Source organism: Mustela putorius, unplaced genomic scaffold (genome assembly GCF_011764305.1).
Source record: "Mustela putorius furo isolate JIRA1106 unplaced genomic scaffold, ASM1176430v1.1 tig00003942_pilon_pilon_pilon, whole genome shotgun sequence".
Classification (NCBI taxonomy): domain Eukaryota; kingdom Metazoa; phylum Chordata; class Mammalia; order Carnivora; family Mustelidae; genus Mustela; species Mustela putorius.
The window spans coordinates 10,715,335-10,736,593 of NW_025422087.1; the positions used below are offsets into that span (position 1 = coordinate 10,715,335).

The window sequence follows — 21,259 nt, forward strand, 5'->3', positions numbered from 1 at the left end:
ATTTTTTGCATAGAATACATCTGAAGATATTATTTGGGGGGGGCGCCTGGGTGGCTCAGTGGGTTAAAGCCTCTGCCTTCAGCTCAGGTCATGATCCCAGGGTCCCGGGATCGACCCCGGCATTGGGCTCTCTGCTCAGCGGGGAGCCTGCTTCCTCCTCTCTCTCTGTCTGCCTCTCTGCCTATTTGTGATCTCTGTCTGTCAAACAAATAAATAAAATCTTTAAAAAAAAAAGATATTATTTGGGGCCTTCCCCCCAACCTAATCTATGTTCTTAAAGATATTCAGCTTTCTATATCTTTAAATATGAATAGAAAAAAATTTTGACGAAAACAAGCTATTCAGAAATAACAGTGAGCCAATTCCTCGTAATCTCTTTATACACACACAGGCATGCACATGTTTATTTCTCTCTCCTAATGGTTCTGTTTCTCTGGAACACTCTAATATAGAAGCTATACTTATAAAGATTATGTCTATTAATCTAAAATAGTAACCCACAACCAAATGAGCAGAGCAGAATGAAGTAAAATGGACAACTAAATACAAATCCAATTTTTGACAAATCCAGTTTTGCTGACCACTGCTCTAAGTTAACTTTGTAAACTTTAGGGTCCATTATTTGTCATTCCACTTCTCAAATTTAAGGCAGAGATTAACTGGAAGCTATTTACCAATTCAGTTTTATTTCCACATTATCCTTAGCCTTAGGGAAAGGATCCATTAATTCTAGGTGTTCCCAAAATACAACCCTGTGCATACATTTGAGGCCAAGTAATTCAGAAACAGTTTATTCATAAAGGGTGTTTTTAAGACAGTTTCAAATAAGGTCTAACAAACTAAGTAGCCATTGAACTAAAGTATCGAGAAATATCAGAATGGACAATAGCTATGAAAATCAATACCAATCATTTATAATCAGTAAACAAAAATAAAATGCCATTAGGTATTTACTTATGTATTTGTACCTTATAGGTCTGTGAATGTCCTGTCTTCTGACAGAGTGGAAACCATTATACCTCACCCACCATGGATTAAGCCTGAATTCTTCACATTCTTAACCATGATTATAAATAGAAGCTTTTCTAATAATTTATTGGCTTTAACATAAAAATTCCAATGACTAAATCCCAAAATAAAAATACATTTACCATCCAAAAAATTCTGTTTATATTTTTAATACAAATTTAGCCTCTTGGAGTAACTTAAAGAAGTAGATATGGTAAAATAATTTCCTTAAGTACTTTTTTGTCCAATTAAGGTGATGATATTCACAAATTTTAATACGATATCAATCATATACCAAAACTTCCTAGGCTCCTAGTAGATCAATACCAGTCTAAATCTAGAAGATTAAAAAAAAAATCTTTGTATTCATTCTAAATGAGAAATACCACCCCCCTTCCTAACAAAGATATAAGCTACCAAATAATTTTATAGAACCTTAACTTATTTTTCATGATTAAAAAAGTCTTTTAAACGTTGTCTGAGAATTCTTTTAGTTTAGGATTATAATTATTTATAGCTTACACACTGAAAATTCTGATAAGCATCTAGGGGGAAAAAAAATCCACAATTAGTGCAAAGCCAGCAGACAATATTTTAAGTCATTCTTTCAAGAACAACTAGAGCTAAGGTTACTAAATGCCAAATTTTATGTAAATATAGAATTTCCTATCTTGTTTTTTGAAAGACAGCAAATACAAAAATAGTTTAACATCAGGTTTAATGAGGTTTATAGCACATGTATTATTAATCTTATTTTAGCTGCAAAAATATTTCAGCCATATTTAGAAAAAATAATGAGAATATAACCCTATATTCTAAAGGCCATATGCAAGAATACGGATTCTTTTCCTTGTAAATAGAATACATGCTATAAAGCTTATGAAACAGTCACTTCATAGGAATGAATACATTTTTAAAACACTGATTAATCTGTGGGGAATTCCACTTTTGCCTATTTAACAAAAATGTATCCACCTTGTAAGGCTTTGGTATAGGTGATGCACAGCACTTCCATCATTTCTCTTTCTTCTTTGCCTCACTCTTCTCTAGTTCCTTTGTCTGCTCACCCTTCTCCCTTTTCATGTTTACGTTTGCTCTTCCTTCTTGATTTCTTCCCTTAGAATTATCAACTATTTTATAGTCTTCAAGGAGTGTTTGTCCTGTTTCTTTTGCAGTTTTCTTCACCATTGCTTTGATACCAATGTTGTCAATATTATAGGCAGTTACACCAACATTGATGGCAGAATCTACTGCATCATGTGTAGCTTCTCCAGCAGTATGCCCATATCTTTAAAAGAAAAGATTAGAAAAAAAGTGTAATGAAATTATAAATATAAATTAAGATCTTTTGAATTAGTGTTAAATAGTCCCATGTTTAGTATGTTATTCCTGAAAGCAAAATCAAAGGTTATGTTTCAAGTTAATTAATAACTTAAAACACAGTAAAGAATAAAATCAAACTGTGCCAAGGCTGCATTTCTCCTTTAGCAAAAACTGTGAAAATAAACTCAGGCTAGCTGAGATTTATTTAATAAAGACAGTTTATGTTGAAGAATAAAATGTAAATCATAATAAAGATTATTCATCAGTCACTATTTCCCTTTTTTTAACCCACCCCTTCTGGAAAGAGAGAATTTTCAATGAAGCAACGATAAGGCCAAAGAATCTATAGTCCCTATAAATGGTTTTGAGTTCTACCTTAACTAGACTTTGGTTGGGTCTTTTATTTTTGTTTTATTTATTTTTTAATGAGGGATAGTGGGTAGGATGAGAGAGGTGAGAAGCAGGAGAGGGAGAGGAACCTTAACCAGGCTCCAGGCCCAGAGCAGAGCCCGACAGGGAGCTTAATCTCACAAACTTGAGATCATGACCTGAACAGAAATCTAGAGTCAGATGTTTAACCGACTAAGCCACCCAGGCGCCAGAATCTGAGGCTGTCCTTAAGCAAAGATTTTACAACACTTCCTCCCTCACTCCACTCTGCTGCAGACTGACTTTCTTATGTTCTTTGAAGCCATCAAACACACATGAGCCACCTTAAGACCTCTGTATTGGCTGAAATCTGCCTAAACTATTCTCACCCTAGGTATTCACATGTCTCACTGCCTAAGCTTCTTCAAATCAGCTAATTGTCTTCTCACTATCTCACCTATTTCAACTGCCTTACTCCATATGCTCTACCCCACTGCTCATCAATCTGTCCTTAAGCTGTTCTTATTGTTTAATTTATCACCTGCTACATACTATAGAACTTAGGAACTCCCATTGTTTTTGCTTTGCTTATTGTCATGCCAGAATAGAAACCCTATTAGAAAAAGGACTCTGCCATATTCTTTAATGTATCCTATGCAGTGAGAACACTGCCTGACATTCAATATTTGTTGAATGTATAGATTTAATTCCTGCCCTATCAACACAGTTTCTAGTAATCAAATGTATAGCAAAGTGCTTGGGAAATTATAAAAGCACTATACAAAAGTAGTCCTTATTGACAATTACCAATATCTGTGCTTAATACTGTTTCTATAAGAAAATACAAGTTAAAGGCCTACACAAATATACTAAAAATTATCCCACTGCTGTTTCTCTTTACCCTTTTCAAAGTACCAGGTTTTTTCTTGCCTAGCAATAACCAACAAAAAGGCAACATTTTACATTTTTCTCCAGGACACACTGAAATTTCCTAGGTGATTTGTGATCTGTATCTGGACATTTTGTCTTAATACTGGATCTGTCCTTTGAATTTCCAAGTCCTCTATTACGATTACTCTGGCCTGGAACAGTGGATTGTGATCCTACTAGCTTGCTCATGCTTTTTTTTTTTTTTTTTCAATCTCAGTGCCAGAAGTGTGAATCTTATTATGTTCCCGAATGAGGATTCCATTCATTCCTATGCCTCATGTTAATAATTAGAACCAGAGGATGACAGAATCTACAGTTTGTCAAACTGTATAGCTATACATTCTTTTTAAAAAAGATTTATTATTTAAGACAAAGCACATGTGCTTCGGGGGAAGAGGCAGATGAAAAGGGGGAGAAATAATCCCAAAGCAGACTCCTTAATGAGTGCATGGCCATAGGGCTCAATACCAGGACCCCAAGATCATGACCTGAGCCGAAATCAAGGGTCAAATGCTTAACTGACTGAGCCACCCAGGGCACCCCATACCACTCTTGACTGGGGCTTTCTCACAGTTACCAGACACCAAAGCTTCCTTAACAGCCACCTGCCAGTACCTGTTGCTTTGCAGTCCCTCAACATTCCACAGCATTTGCTGATTTTGCAGAAGACATGGAACCTTCTCACTGTCAATCAAGCCCCCACAAATACTATCATCAGGTGGCAATGGCTAAAGCTAAATGAGAAGAGAGAGGTGACAGCAGTTTTTTAGCACTGGAAGAGTGAGCTTAACTCTTGGTTGAGCAGGTTTCTCTTAAGGCTTCTCTTTTCCATGTCTGTGTGAGCTATAAGGAAGTGACATGGTTAACTTAAGAATTTGGCTGTATCAGTGTTTGTGAATATAGGAAATCCTCCAGATTCAGGACCTTTCACTTCCCTATTCTACTGATGCATTCTGATACCTCTAACTGCACTCATGATATTTTTATATGAAACACAATTCTAAAGGCTACATTATTAGTAGTAATGTGCTAAAAAGGAGTCTGTGTTGATACACTGAGGTTTTGTTTTCCCACACTATCTCCATTTCAGCAGCAATTCCTGTTAATTTGGTTAACAGTACCAAACTAGGAGTCAAAAAACTACATTTTAATACCAATTGTGCCCCAAACTAATCATATGATGTTGGTGAAGTCTCAACCTCTTTACATCTCATCAATTATTACTTCATTTAATAAAATGAAATATTTAAGTTAAAGCACTTTGAAAATTCCATTATACAATATGTGTAATTATTTTTAAAGACCTTATAAAATGGCTTTTAAGCAGTGGTGTTTATTTACTTTAATATATCCTCTCTATCATTTCTGCTTCCTAGTATGCCTTAGAACCAGTATTTTTGGCAGGAATCTGTTCTTCTCCTCCTTGATAAGTAACTGCTCGGTTCTTTTCTTCATTCAAACTATACTGTAGATTCAGACTATACTGCTAAAAACTAAAAAGCCTATTTCTGGTAAAAAGACGTTTGTTTTTTATTTCTTTTTAAAAAGTTTAATTATAGCTTATTAGATTTTATATGCCAAGTAACACTACCAATTGAAGAGAATTAAAAATGAATATAAAATATGCTCTAAATAAGTCAATGAGACTTAATATACAATTTAAATGAGACTTTTCAGAAATTTCTCCAGAAAATATTCTGGAGCACGTTCAGTAATGTCTACAAAGACAACAAATTGGAAGTGATTCTATATTTCATTAATTATAACAAAATTTCAGTCATAATAAATTTCTAGTAAATCTGCCTAAAATTCAATTTACTTTACATGCAACCTTCAAAAATATTCTTGGAAATATTAATCTTAAATATTTGAAGTAGAAATAGCATCTTCTTTGTCTATCCATCCAAGGCAGGTGGGTTGTGGCTAATTGAAGAAGGACCTTATAAGTGAAGCTGAGGAATTTAAACTTTATCTTTTTTTTTTTTTAAAGATTTTATTTATTTATTTGAGAGAGAGATAGTGAGAGAGAACATGAGCGAGGAGGAGGTCAGAGGGAGAAGCAGGAAGCAGACTCCCCATGGAGCTGGGAGCCCGATGTGGGACTCGATCCCGGGACTCCAGGATCATGACCTGAGCCGAAGGCAGTTGTCCAACCAACTGAGCCACCCAGGTGCCCCTAAACTTTATCTTGAAACTAATGGGAATGGCACAACCAAATTTATGTTTTAGATACCTCTAAGTCAGGTTGCATTGTGAATTGTAAGGGTGTAAGAGGGAGACAGAGGAACCAGTTAGGAAACAAGCTGTAAGATGGATGAGAAATGATGAGGCTCTATTCTACAGTAGTGGTCATGAGACTGGAGAGGAAAAAAATATAAAAAACAGGATTTAGCGAATGAACAGCTGTAGGGTGATGCAGTTGGGATTTATGAAGCTTAAAGTTTAAAACAAAAATTAACTGGAAACATAGATTTGAGAAGTTGTAACTATAGACACCAGTATAGATAATATCCACAAAGAACAGAAAAAGACTGTGCAAAGAGTGAAAGCTTAGAACCAATATTTAAAGAATGTATATGGAAGACAACAACCCTGAGAAGCAGTCTGATAAGACAAAATTGAACTGTGAGTTAAATGAGAATACTGTTAAAATTTGTGGACGGCTGACCGTCCACAAGCAGTAAGTCTTTGAGCAAGATCAATCAGAAGGAGAGGCTACAGGGAGCATGTGATTAGACTTTATTCATGAAAAATGGAGGAAAATATCTAAGACATTAAAAAGACAAGTCTTTCAAATCTAAAGATAACATTAAATGGAACTCTCTGGCTAATATGATATACACTAAATCTGAAGCCAAACTGAAAGACAGACTTAATGATGAGTCAAAATCAAAAACAAGAAATTAAGCAAATGTAAATACAAAGTTCTTAGTTTTAGGTACATGTATCAACTGTCCAAAAATAAGACAAAGGCCCAGATTTTAAATAAAAGGTTCATTGATATGGGTCAATGAAGTAACAGCTACTAAAAAGATACACTCTTTGTGTTGTATGCCCTATTTCTCAAATGCTAAATATGACCAAATAAGGGAGGCAAATGCCACTGTATTCTATCTGGTCATAATACATAACACTACATTCAAATCTGGGTTCTATTTTGAGAAGAACACTGGTAAATGAAGGATTGGAAACCATACTATATATGGAATTAAAGGAACAGGGAGTATTTTGAAGTTAAGAAAAAGTTAAGTGGAACACATGATGATAATGTTTAAATACTTGTATAGTTACCATATGGAAAAGAGAAGACTGATTTTATAGAACTCCTGAACAGATGCTATACAGAACTGGTTTTGGGTAATATGACATCTGCCAAAAGAATTACCATCAATGAATTTGGATTTGCCCCTTCACCTAGTGCAAATTTAAGGGGAATTTTAATTAAAATTCAATAAACAAACCAATAAAATACTGTACAACTTGAAAAGGTAAATTCCTTATAGAAAAACAATTTTACTAAGCTTATTCTTCTGAAAAATAACACATTTTATCTTAGAATAAGATAAAATTTTAATAAGGGGAAAACAAGAATGGATCTAACTTTCTGAATTTATATGATTTTCCTCTATTTAATTTTTTAAAGTTTATTTTTTTTTTAGTAATCTCTATTACCCAGTGTGGGGCTTGAACATAGGACCTCAAGATCAAGAGTCACACCCTCTTTTGACAGAGCCAGCCAGGCACCCCATCCTCTAAACAATTTCAAATGGGAAAAAAAAAGGAGCTTAAAGCTGAAATTTAGAAGCTACGTAGAAGAGTGAGGAATTATTTAGTAGATACCATGCTGCAATTAAATACAGCAGATTTGAAGTTACTTATTTTTATTGTTCCTGTATGTCTTCAGGATCCTAAATTTAAAGACAAAAGTATTAATGTAACTGACAAAAACAGTCTTAATAAACAGTTCCTACATATTTACCTAAAAGTTTTAAGAATGTAATTATACAGCTCTTTAGATAAACCACTCATAATGAACATAATCTTTAACCATAAAACCATGAAAGGAGGGGCAGGATGGCAGAGAAGTAGGAGACCCTGTTTCAACCAGTCTCCTAAAGTAAGCTAAGTATCACCAGAAAACTCTGAACACCCATGAAATCAGCCTGAGATTTAAGATTGTATACTTCTGGATCTCTACAGGGGCAGGAGATATAAGTGGAGAGGTGATGGGAGTGGGAACACTTGGACAGATATTGGAGGATAACAGAAGAGGGAGGGAGCCACCAGAAGCAAACCATTTGAAAGTAATACCCCAATACGAAAGTGCCCTGTGATTGGGGACCAGCATTAACTTGGAGACTGGTTAAAAGCACTCAAAAAAAGCAAAAGATCTTGAGGGGCAACTGGTGGAACTGGGCAGTTAAGGGCACAGACCTAAGCCCAGGATCCCAGGGTGGTTACCACCAGCGACCACTCGAGCCAGAGAGTCCAGTCCGTGGTCCCTTAGCCTGTGGCTTTCCGCTGCTTGTACCACCTCTCGGGCTGGATGCACTCCTGCCCGCGCCTCAGGGAGTCCAGTGTAGGCGCCAGCCTGCAGTCTCTAGGCTGGCAGCCGATTACCTGCGTGGCTGTGGGATGTGCAGCCTGTGCCTGAGAGAACCCAGGGCAGCCTCAGAGGTCAGGGTCCCTTGACTGGCAGCATTACACAACTTGTGCCTCCGCGTGGTGCGAGTGCATCAGTTGTGGGCGAGGGCCCCAGACAGTAGTACCGGCAATGGCAGTAACCTGGGTTTGGGCTCACCTGGACCAATATCATGGTTTTAGTGGCACAGGGGTGCAGAAACAAGCCAGGGCCTCGGGTGACCACCGATAATAGCGGCTGGGAGTGTGCACCACCTGTGGTGTGGTGGAGCTGTGGTGTTCAGCGGAGTTTGCATGGGGAGGCGTCTGTGTGTTCTGGACCACCCAGAGGTAAGCAGTCTGAGACTTGTCTCTGAGGCGGAGGTCTGAGTGTGGACAGTTTGCTTTCCACTAAACCTCTGAAAAGCACAAAAAGCCGCCAAAAAACAAAACCTCCAGAGAACAAAAGCCTGAAAAACCAGTTTCCACAGATCCAATCCCCTGATAGGGGGCAGGGCGACTCAGCCCAAGCACCACACTCCCCAAGAAGATAAGCCAAAAGGCCCCTCCCCCAGAAGATAAGCCAAAAGAACAAGAGGATAACCACCACAGGGTCCCCATAAACCCCAACATCAGGGGTAAACAATATATTAATCTCTGGGTATTACCCCCAAACCTGTATATTTCATAGATAACAACTTTTCTTTTTTCTTTTTTTAAAATTCGTTCTTACGATTCTTATTCTTTTAATTTGTTTAGCCTACTTTCCATTATAACTAGAGGTTTAATGCAACATATTCCATAATAACTTTTTGACTGGAACTTTTTTCATACCTGTATAATATACCTGTATTTCCTTTTCTTTTCTTTTTTTTTTATACATATAGATATAAGCTTCAATGTAATTTTTTTTCCCTATTCAATGCCACCCCTATATATAAACCAGTTTCAATTTCCCTGTATCTCTGGAAAGTTGAGTCCTTTGACAAAGATAACAAGATTCACACAGGAAGAATGGAAATGACTTCCTTGCCCACATCGAGAGTTTATAACCATCTTCCCATCTTATTCTTCTGTTAGGGTTTCTGTGTATTTGTTTTTGTACTATATAAATCTTAGTCTTGGTTCATTTTGGCTGGGTGTTTCTTTTTTTTCTTTTACTTTTTTTTTTTTTTTAAAGAATTTTATTTATTTATTTGACAGAGAGAGATCACAAGTAGGCAGAGAGGCAGGCAGAGAGAGAGGAAGGGAAGCAGGCCCCTGCTGAGCAGAGAGCCCGATGTGGGACTCGATCCCAGGACCCTGAGATCATGACCTGAGCAGAAGGCAGTAGCTTAACCCACTGAGCAACCCAGGCGCCCCTTTTACTTTTGTTGGTCTTTTTGTTTGTTCGTTTTTGTTCATGTACCTTATAAATCTTACTTTTGAGGTGCATTTTGGCTGGGTTTTCTCTTTTTTTTTTTTCCTCTTTTTTCTTTCTTTTTGGTGGTGACTTCCAATTGCTCCAAAACTTTCCAGTGTGTACCTTGCCTAGAGTGTGGCTGATATATTCAGCTATACATCCCCTCAACCACCTCTCACCAAAATGACTAGGAGGAGGAACACCCAACAGAGGAAGAATCAGAGACTCTGCCCTCTGCCATGAAATACCAGATAAGGACATAAACAGTATGTTGGAAAGGGAATTCAGGGTAACAATTATCCAGGCAATGGCTGGCTTGGAGGAGACCATCAGTGGCAACATAGAAACTCTAAGGGTGGAAGTGAGGGCTGATTTGGCAGTACTAAAAAATGCTATCAGTGAGATCAATCTAATCTAAATACTCTAACACCTAGGGTAACCAAGGCAAAAGATCGAATTAGTGATCTAGAAGACAAACCGATAGAAAGGAAGGATTGGGAGAAGGCCTGGAACAAACATCTTAGAAGCCATGAAAACAGAATTAGGGAAAAAAATGACACCATGAAACGTTCCAATGTTAGAATTATTGGGATGCCTAACAAATTACTGGGATGCCTAACAAATTTTCCTAGTCTGGGGAATGGAACAAATGTTTCTGTCCTAGAGGCAGAAAGGATACCCCCACAAGACCAACAAATCTAGAAAGACCTCCAGACACGTAACTATGAAATTCACAAATCACAATTTTAGAAAAGGGGGTCCTAAGGGCAGCTAGGGGGAAGAGACTCCTCACATACAGAAGAAGGTCCACTAGAATAACATCAGATCTGTCCACACAAACCTGGCAAGCCGAAAAGGCTGGCAAGACATATTCAGGGCACTAAATGAGAAGAACATGCAGCCAAGAATACTTTATCCAGCAAGGCTGACATTCGAAATAGATGGAGAGATAAAGAGCTTCCAAGACCACAAGGTTTGAAAGAGTATGTGACCACCAAGCTAGCACTACAAGAAATATTGGGGGGGGGTCCATAAAAGAGGAAAGAACCCAAGAGTGACATAGAACAGAAATTTACAGAGACAACCTATAGAAACAAGAAACAACCGATAGAAACAAACAAGCAACATGATGTCAATAAAAACTTATCTTTCAATAATCGTTCTCAATATGAACAGCCTAAATGCTTCCATAAAAAAGCACAGGGTTGCAGACTGGATAAAATGACAGGATCTATCCATATGCTCTCTACAAGAGACAATTCGGGACCTAAAAGACACATCCAGACTGAGAGTGAAGGGATGGAAAACCATCTTTCATTCCAACAGGCCTCAAAAGAAAGCTGGGGTAGCGATTCTCGTATCAGATAAATTAGATTTTAAGCTAAAGACTGTAGTCAGATATACAGAAGGACACTACACCATTTTAAAAAATTTTTTTATTTTTTATAAACATATATTTTTATCCCCAGGGGTACAGGTCTGTGAATCACCAGGTTTACACACTTCACAGCACTTTTAACGGATCTATCCACCAGGAAGATCTAACAATTCTAAGTATTTATGTCCCCAATAAGGGAGCAGCCAACTACATAAGCCAACTGTTAATCAAAATAAAGAGTCCTACTGATATGAAAATATTAATTGTAGGGGATCTTAACACGCCATTGTCAGCAATAAACAGATCATCTAAGCAGAAAACCAATAAAGAACCAAGAGCTTTGAATGACACATTGGACTAGATGGACCTCAAAGATATATACAGAACATTCCACCCTAAAACAACAGAATACTCATTCTTCTCAAGCGCACATGGAACTTTCTCCAGAACAGACCAAATACTGGGTCACAAATCAGGCTCAACCAATACTAAAAGACTGAGATTATTCCCTACACACTCTCAGACCATAATGCTTTCAAATTGGAACTCAACAATAAGAAAAAGGTTAGAAGGAATACAAACACCTGGTAGCTAAAGATCATCCTGCTCAAGAATGTATGGATCAACCAGGAAATCAAAGAAGAACTTAAACAATTCATGGAAACCAATGAGAATGAAGACACATTGGTCCAAAACTTACGGGATACAGCAAAGGCAGTCCTATGGGGGAAACACATAGCCATCCAAGCCTTACTCATAAAAATTGAAAAACCCCGAATATGCCAACTCTCTTTACACCTTAAAGAATTGGAAAATCAACAACAAATTAAGCCAACCCCATGCACAAGAAAGGAAATAATTAAGCTCAGAGCTGAGATCAATGAGTTAGAAACTAGAGATATAGCAGAATACATCAACGAAACTAGAAGCTGATTCTTTGAAAGAATTAATAAGATTGATAAACCACTAGCCAAACTAATCCAAAAGAAAAGAGGAATCAAATTAATGAAATTATGAACGAAAGGGGAGAGATCACGACTAACACCAAGGAAATAAAAACAATCATCAGAAATTATTATCAACAACCATATGCCAATAAGTTAAGCAACCTAGAAGAAATGCATGCATTCCTGGAAACCTATACACTTCCAAGACTGAAACAGGAAGAAACTGACAACCTGAGTAGACTAATATCTAGTAATGAGATTGAAGCAGTTGATCAAAAACCTCCCAAAAAACAAGAGCCCAGGACCTGATGGATTCCCTGAGGAATCCTACCAAGCATTCAAAGAAGAAATAATACCTATTCTCCTGAACCTGTTTCAAAAAACCGAAACAGAAGGAAAACTTCCAGACTCTTCCTATGAAGCAGCAATACCCTGATCCCCAAACCAGGCAAAGAGCCCATTAAAAAGGAGAATTTCAGGCCAGTATCCCTGATGAATAGGACACCAAGATTCTCAACAAGATCCTAGCTAATACGATCCAACAACAGTACATTAAAAAGATTACCCACCATGACCAGGTGGGATTTATCCCTGGGATGCAAGGGTGGTTCTTGACATTCACAAGTCAATCAGTATAATAGAACAAATCAATAAGAGAAGAGAGAAGAACCACATGGTCCTCTCAATTGATGCAGAAAAAGCATTTCACAAAATACAGCATCCGTTCCTGATTAAAACTCTTCAAAGTATAGGGATAGAGGGAACATTTCTCAACTTCCTAAAATCTATCTATGAAAAACCCACAGTGAATTATTCCCAATGGGGAAAAGCTGGTTCCCTTTGAGATCAGGAACACGACAAGGATGCCCATTCTTGCTACTGCTGCTCAACATGGTACTAGAAGTCCCAGCAACAGCAATCAAACAACAAAAATAAATAAAAGGTATTCAAATAGGCAAAGAGGAAGTCAAACTCTCTTCAAAGATGACATGATACTTTATATGGAAGCCCAAAAGACTCCACCCCCAAACTACTAGAACTCATACAGCAATTCAGTAGTGCAGCAGGATACAAAATCAATGTACAGAAACTAATTGCTTTCTTATACACTAAAAATGTAATTATAGAAAGGGAAATTAGAGAATCAATTCCATTTACTATAGCACCAAGAACCACAGATACCTTGGAATAAACCTAACCAAAGAGGTAAATGATCTGTACTCGAGGAACTACAGAACACTCATGAAAGAAATTGAAGAAGACACAAAAAGATGGAAAAGCATTCCATGCTAATGGATCAGAAGAATAAACATTGTTAAAATGTCTATACTGCCCAGCGCAATCAATACTTCCAATGCCATCCCGAACAAAATTCCACCAGCATTTTTCAAAGTACTGGAACAAACAATCCTGAAATTTGTATGGAACCAGAAAAGACCCCAAATTGCTAAGGAAATGTTGAAAAAGAAAAACAAAACTGGGGGCATCATGTTGCCGGATTTCAGGTTTTACTAGCTGTGATCACCAAGACAGCATGGTACTGGCACAAAACAGACACAAAGACCAGTGAAACAGAGTAGAGAGTCCAGATATGGGCCTGCAACTCTATGGTAAAATAACCTTTGATAAAGCAGGAAAAAATATCTAGTTGAAAAAAAGACATTCTCTTCAATAAATGGTGCTGGGAAAATTGGACAGCCATGTATATAAGAATGAAACGTGACCATTCTCTTACACTGTACACAAAGATAAGCTCGAAATGAATAAAAGACCTCAATGTGAGACTGGAATCTATTAAAATCCTAGAGAACATAGGCAGTAACCTCTTTGACATCGGTCACAGCAACTTCGTTCAGGACATGTCTCCAAAGGCAAAGGAAACAAAAGTGAAAAAGAACTTTTGGGACTTCATCAAGATCAAAAGCTTCTGCACAGCAAACAGTCAACAAAACAAAGAGGCAACCCACCGAATGGGAGAAGATATTTGCAGATGACACTTCAAAGGGCTGATATCTAAGATCTATAAAGAACTCCTCAAATTCAACACTCAAAGAACAGATAATCACATCAAAAAATGGGCAGAAGACATGAAGAGACACTTCTCCAAAGAAGTCATACAAATGGCTAACAGACATATGGAAAAATGTTCATCATCATTAGCCATCAGGGAGATTCAAATCAAAACCACACTGAGATACCAGTTAGAATGGCCAAAATTAACAAGAAAAGAAACAACAAGTGTTGGAGAGGATGTGGAGAAAGGGGAACCCTCTTACACTGTTGGTGGGAAGGCAAGTTGGTGCAGCCACTTAGGAAAACAGTGTGGAGATTCCTTAAGAAATTAAAAGTAGAGCTACCCTATGATCCTGCAATTGCACTACTGGGTATTTACTCCAAAGATACAGATGCAGTGAAAAGGGCCATCTGTACCCCAATGTTTACAGCAGCAATGGCCACAGTTGTCAAACTGTGGAAAGAGCCAAGATGCCCTTCAACAGACGAATGGATAAAGAAGATATGGTTCATATATACAATAGAATATTATGCCTCCATCAGAAAAGATGAACACCCAACTTTTCTATCAACATGGATGGGTCTAGAGAAGATTATGCTGAGTGAAGTAAGTTAAGCAGAAAGAGAGTCAATTATCATATGGTTTCACTTACTTGTGGAGAGTAAGGAGTAATGTGGAGGACATTAGAAGAAGGAAAGGAAAAGTGAACTGGGGGGAATTGGAGAAGGAGACGAACCATGTGAGACTGTGGACTCTGAGAGACTAACTGAGAGTCTTGCAAGGGAAGGGGTTGGGGGGATGGGTGAGCCTGGTGGTGGGTATTATGGAGGGCATATATTGCATGGAGCACTGGGTGTGATACATAAACAATGAATCTTGGAACACTGAAAAAATAAACTAAAATTAAATAAATAAGTAAATAAATAAAAATAGGCATTTGTAGGTATAAAAAATAAATAAATAAATCCATGAAAGGTATAAATAATATACTTCTTTAACACAATCTGCTTTCAAATATGCCTAAATGAAAAGATAATCTCCTATACTGGCTTTCAACACCAGAAATCAGATAAGTATATATAATACATTTGTTTTTCTCCTACGCATAATGCATATAATTATGGCAGATTCAAAACAACTTGGGAGAATAACTTATAGTCAATAAGAATACAAATTTTATTACACTATCATCAGCTGGATTAGAAAAGAAACACAAATGCTTACGCTATCAAATACTTTTTCAAAGTGTAAAATCATAAATATAAAAATATAGATTTATTACATTTACATTCAGAAATGTAAATTCATGTAAATAAATCAGAACTAAATTAAATGAATAACTAGTTCTTCCATTTCTTCAGTGATAAATATTAAGTTATTACTGGCTTGATTCTTGCAGTTTCTTCATTTAAAAGACAATTTCTACTTCTGGGCCAGATTACTCATAAGTGAGGAAACAGTATTACAAAACCCTTTACCTACCCACTGCACATAATATCTTTCCAAGTTTCTAATTAAATTACTGCTAAGCCAAAGTAGCTTTATAGTTAGAAATATAAAAGTACTTAACTAAATTCTCACCTGTTTTTTCACTCCACAGATCTTTGGAGTAAAGGATAAAAAGAACAGCGATACATACCCTTATAAAAATAAATTAGCTCAGAACCACTGTTAAAAAGTGTCCTTTTTATCATATTAAGATCTCCTCACTAAGGACCAAAAATACAGTATCTACACCAAAACCTTGCTAACCTTTAATAAAGCTCTATTTAATTGTACTTAGATAAGCATTTTTTTTAAATAAAGTAGGAAATAGGCAAAGCTGATGGAAGCATTTATTACTTTCTAACATGACTGCCTAAAAATTTAGGCAACAAATGATCCTGATAATCTAAAAATAATTCACTTATGGCCGAAAAGGCACAGCTGATTTTCTTGGATTCTTGCAGCAAAAGAAAAAACTATTTTTCTAATTACAATTGATCCACCAAAATAACCTCAGAGTCACAACACAAAGAGTACTAGAGATCAAGGTTAAAAAAAGTACCCAGAGGTAGAAAGCTGGAAGACTTGTTTTTTTTATTTCCACAAAAAGAATTTCAGATCTATGCTATATTTTCTTTGCCAAATCTTTTGATCAACATGCTATGCTGCTTTGATTCAAAATGTATGCATGCTCCAGTTGGAGATCATCAACTCAGTCTGTAAACTAAGTTAGTTTTTCCTAAGCCATTAGTAATTTACTATAGTGGGAGAGAATGTTAATGCATGATAGATCGTGATTTCTAACTCTAGATACTAAACGTGCACAGAAGTCCCATCAAGCTCAGGGTTGGTCCAGTACTGTTCTTCACAATGCATGACACAGAGAGACCTGGCTTACATCCCCGCTCTACCACTTACCAGGGATATAATCTTCAACAAGGTTATTTAACAGCTCTATGCTTTGGCTTCCTCATTTATAAAATGGAGATAATAGTGTTAAAGATTAGAGGTGCCTGGATAGCTCGGTGGGTTAAGTGTCTGACTCTTGATTTTGGCTGGGGTCATGACCTCAGGTTTGTGAGATGGAGCCCCACATTGGACTCTGCACTGGGCATGAAGCCTGCTTAAGATTCTCTCTCTCTCTCTCTCTCCCTCCGCTCCTCCCCCACTCCTCTTTCTCTCCCTCTCTCTCAAAAAAAAAAAAATAGTACTGAAGATTAAATACATATATTAAAAAGCACTGAACACAAATGTCTGATACGTAAGTATGATCTGAAATGTTGTGAGTGGATAATTAAAACAAATAACTGAGAGTTGAGAATACCATGAATATTACTTTTTGGTTTCTAAATAAAAATTTAATATTAGGCTTTAAACTAATTCAAAGCTAAGAAAGGAACTCGGGTCCTTCATACTAGATTTATTTTTTAGAACTAGATTCCTCGATGCGGAGAAAGGGGAACCCTCCTACACTGTTGGTGGGAATGCAAGCTGGTGTAACCACTCTGGAAAACAGCATGGAGGTTCCTCAAAATGTTGAAAATAGAACTGCCCTATGACCCAGCAATTGCACTACTGGGTATTTACCCTAAAGATACAAACGTAGTGATCCGAAGGGGCATGTGCTCCCGAATGTTTACAGCAGCAAGGTCCACAATAGCCAAACTATGGAAAGAACCTAGATGTCCATCAACAGATGAATGGATAAAGAAGATGTGGTATGTATACACAATGGAATACTATGCAGCTATCAAAAGAAATGAAATCTTGCCATTTGCGACAACGTGGATGGAACTAGAGCGTATCATGCTTAGCGAAATAAGTCAAGCAGAGAAAGACAACTATCATATGATCTCCCTGATATGAGGAAGTGGTGATACAACATGGGGGGTTAAGGGGATAGAAGAAGAATAAATGAAACAAGATGGGATTGGGAGGGAGACAAACCATAATTAACTCATAATCTCACAAAACAAACTGAGGGTTGCTGGGGGGAGGGGGGCTGGCTGAGGGGGTTGGGGTTATGGACATTGGGGAGGGTATGTGCTATGGTGAGTGCTGTGAATTGTGTAAACCTGGCGATTCACAGACCTGTACCCCTGGGGATAAAAATATATGTTTATAAAAAATAAAAAATTAAAAAAAAAAAAAGAACTAGATTCCTCAAGGACTTATAAAGAATAAAGAGCTAAAATCAGATGATCCTGTTTTAAGTCTCACCTTTAACACCTATCAGATTAGCCTGGGCAGATCCCTCATTTCTATGTTTGCCCACATTTTAATATAGGAAATAGATAACATACCACCTGTCCATTCCAATAAGAATGAATAATGGTAGAGTCAAATAAGATGTGGCAATATTTAACATTCTTTACATACAGAAGGGGCTAATGTTAACAAGGTACAACAGATTAATTAAAATTCAAGTTTTTCCCATCAAAACTACTGGCAAACATCACCCATCACAAGAACATGCAGTTAATAAGGTATTCAGAAACTGCAGGGTTTTTTTTTTCATTAAGCTTACTCATTGCATGAATGATGAACAAATATAACCATTAGTAATATAAGGCAAAGTCACATATTTCTATTAATTTGCCAAAAATATTAAGAAAAACAGAGTAGGGGTGCCTGGGTGGCTCAGTGGGTTAAGGCCTCTGCCTTTAGCTCAGGTCATGATCCCAGGGTCCCGAGATCGAGCCCCACATAGGGCTCTCTGCTCAGTGGGGACCTGCTTCCTCCTCTCTCTCTCTCTGCCTGCCTCTCTGCATACTTGTGATCTCTGTCAAATAAATAAATAATCTTAAAAAAAAAAAAAAGAAAAAAAACAGAGTAAAAAAACTGTTTTATTAGATATTCAATAATAGCACAGTCATTTTAACTGTCCTGAATTCTTGCAAATGTTAGAACAGATTTATTCATTAAAATGATAAAACTCAACTTACTTGTATCTGACAGTTTGTACAGTTTCTGCTGAAACATTGTTAACAATACATTTGGCTGCACATTCCAATCCCTGCCAGACAGTTGAAAATCCTGCAAAAATATTTAGAAGTAAGTAAAACTACAGCAAAACAAATGGACCTTGCTAGGTAAATTTATGGGTCATTGTTACCTTGAACACTACTTGCAGCTACAACCATAGCACCATCCAAGGTAGACTTCCCATTTCTGTCTTTTTTAAGAGATTCTGGAACAAGTTTGCTTCCATGCTTCTTGACGTGTGGAGCCAGTTCCTTTCCAACACAGTTTGCTACAGTGCAAACTCCATCAACTAATGAAACCATAAAAAGGGGGAAACACTTAGAAAAAATGTATTCTTTCCTTGATTTTACCACTTTTTAGCAAATTTCTTACATGAGCATCTAAAGTTGTTTTATTGCATAATTTAGCAACTCTATATAAGGATGAGAACCAAGGCTGGCCAGTTTTTAAACAAAGGCTATTATTTGGTTTAAAGACACGTTTGCAGAACCTAATGATAAAACTGCCTCTTAAACATAATGTTCTTTTTGGCAATTTGCTTTAAAAAAAACAAAAAACAAAAAACCAAGATTGCTGCAATACAAAACTTGTAGGTCCATCTTTCATGTTTTCCAGCTATGTGTACTTCTGTTTTCTCCACATTGACAAATATTTCACTGAAATAGTAATAAAGTATTTAAATCTATATAAAAGTAAACAAACCAAAATCTGATTGGAAGAATACTGAATATCAAAAAGATAATCTTACTAAATCTAATGATAATTCATTAAGGAGTTATCTGGCTATCTTAAAATACTAAACTTTAGATCTATGATTCTCAAGGAAGATGAAGAGACATGTTACTTGGGAAGGCTGACATCAGAATCACCGAATCAGCTTAATTCAAACAATACATCCCTTTAATTCCACACCAACTAAGACACAGTGAGCTGTCCTTAAAAGAACGTGTCATATTTAAGGATAGCAAATACATTCAGAGCCATTCCTTTTCAAAGGCATGGACACTCCTCTTTCTGACACATCAAAATAATCCTTTAACCAATGTTTCTCAAACTAATATGCAAATAACAATCACCTAGAGATCTTGTTTCTGAATCAGTAATGTGTACCAAATATCTGAAATATTTCTAGAGCTCTCAGATAGGTTGATGTTGTTGCTATAGATCCCACTATGAGTAGCAAGATGATACTGCTTTGTCCTAATCCTTTATTCTTAAGGTTAAATCATTTAAAGGAACATTTAGATTAACCTGAATTAAGAGATCATTTTTAATTTAACTGAAAGAAGTAAAGTCCTCCAAAGTTACTTTACCCAGGAACTGACTGACTTTTGCTGCTCCTCCTGTAGCCTGCTTTGCTATATAAAGTCCCTTGGTCACAGCAGGACTAACTTCCACTGGTTTTTCTTCTGGTTGAATCCGTTCACGGAGTTTAGAAGCACCTTTCTGGATTGCTTTGCCGGTAAATTCAGCACCTTTGACCAAACCCCAGCTCACCCAGGAAGCACCTTTTTATACGAAAATTAAGAAGTCCACAATATTAGAGCTGATTATACCTATAAACCCTTTAATAAATCAAAAGAAAAAACCCAAGGAATTCAATGTTCAGATCCTAAACACACCATAAGCTTTTAAGCCAACTTTACAATTGTAATTTTCTGCCTGGAATACACTTTTTCTAAGTAAATTTATCTTTCAGTACTTAGGTCACAGATTACTCAGTAACATATTTCTGTATACTCTGCTGCTACTACAACTTGTAGGTCTCTATACATTATTTATCACACTATTATTACTATTGTTAGGGACTAATTTTGGGTTTTGGTGCCAATAACACAGTATTTGGCTTGAGGACCCAGGCTTCCTTGTTCTTGCCTTAGTCCAGGTACCACTTTTCCTCTATGAAGTGCTGAGGGGTTTAGACACAAATGATGCAAATTAGAAACCAATAAACCTGCTAGATCTCAAACATCAGGGCAGAACTCTTGCTTGCTTGCTTTAGACAAAAGGCACAAGGCAGGGTCCTGTTCCTCCCTCAATCCCAAACCCAAATCCCATGATCTCCACACCTTTTAATTTATATCATAAACCTGAATGACAAAGAGAGAATACTCAATACATAAGAAGAAAACGGGAAGCCTAGATGGTTTGGCCATTTCTCATGAGAGTAGTTCCAGTCCTTTGGTTTTGCTCAATGTTTCTTAGATCATACACGAAAAATGAGACTGTCAAGACAGAAAGCAGGATAGCATAGACTTCTCTAGTGAAAAGTCCCTGTGTACACTTGAGGAAAGGAGAAGTGGGAAGAGATGGAAAAAGAAAGGAAAAATCCCCAGGAGAATAGTTTCCCCTAAGAAGAAGGCGTTACCTTGCCTTGGAGAGCTTACAATTTTAAATATTTCCTTTTTGGCTATACCCTGAAAAAAGCAGCTTTTAAAGCTAGACATATAAAATACCTAAGTATATTCTCCAAAGGTATGTGGCAAGGTTTTTATATAATTACTCTGGCCGGTGAGTGAGTAAGCATCCAGTGACATGTGAAAATCCTGTTTATTTAAAAATATGAACAATGAAAAATAAAAATAAATAAAAAACAATGAAATAAAGTTGGCAAGTGGTAACTGATTAGAAAAACTGTTGTGTTTCTCTTCCTGTTTCAGTCAACATTTCCACCTCTAGCTCAAACACTACCCCCACTGTCCTCCCCTGCAGGAGGACCAGGTCTCAAACCCAGACAAGTATCTTCCAGCAAAGAATTCCCATAACAATGTAGGGACTGAAGACCTCTATTAAAAATA

At 36.9% G+C, this 21,259-nt stretch overlaps 1 protein-coding gene across 4 annotated transcripts in view; it reads right to left on the bottom strand.

The window, feature by feature from the left end:
* Window positions 1-775: 775 nt before the first annotated feature.
* SPART (spartin) overlaps window positions 776-21,259 on the bottom strand; it is a 38,139-nt gene continuing 17,655 nt past the window's right edge. For all 4 annotated transcript variants that reach the window (XM_004770785.3, XM_045069598.1, XM_045069599.1 and 1 more), the window contains exons 6-9: window positions 19,775-19,969; window positions 18,592-18,750; window positions 18,422-18,512; window positions 776-2,296 (exon numbers count right to left, since the gene is read on the bottom strand). In XM_004770785.3, coding sequence (XP_004770842.1) covers window positions 2,023-2,296; window positions 18,422-18,512; window positions 18,592-18,750; window positions 19,775-19,969 — 719 coding nt within the window. In that variant the 3' untranslated portion in view covers window positions 776-2,022. The remainder of the gene's footprint in view (window positions 2,297-18,421; window positions 18,513-18,591; window positions 18,751-19,774; window positions 19,970-21,259) is intronic.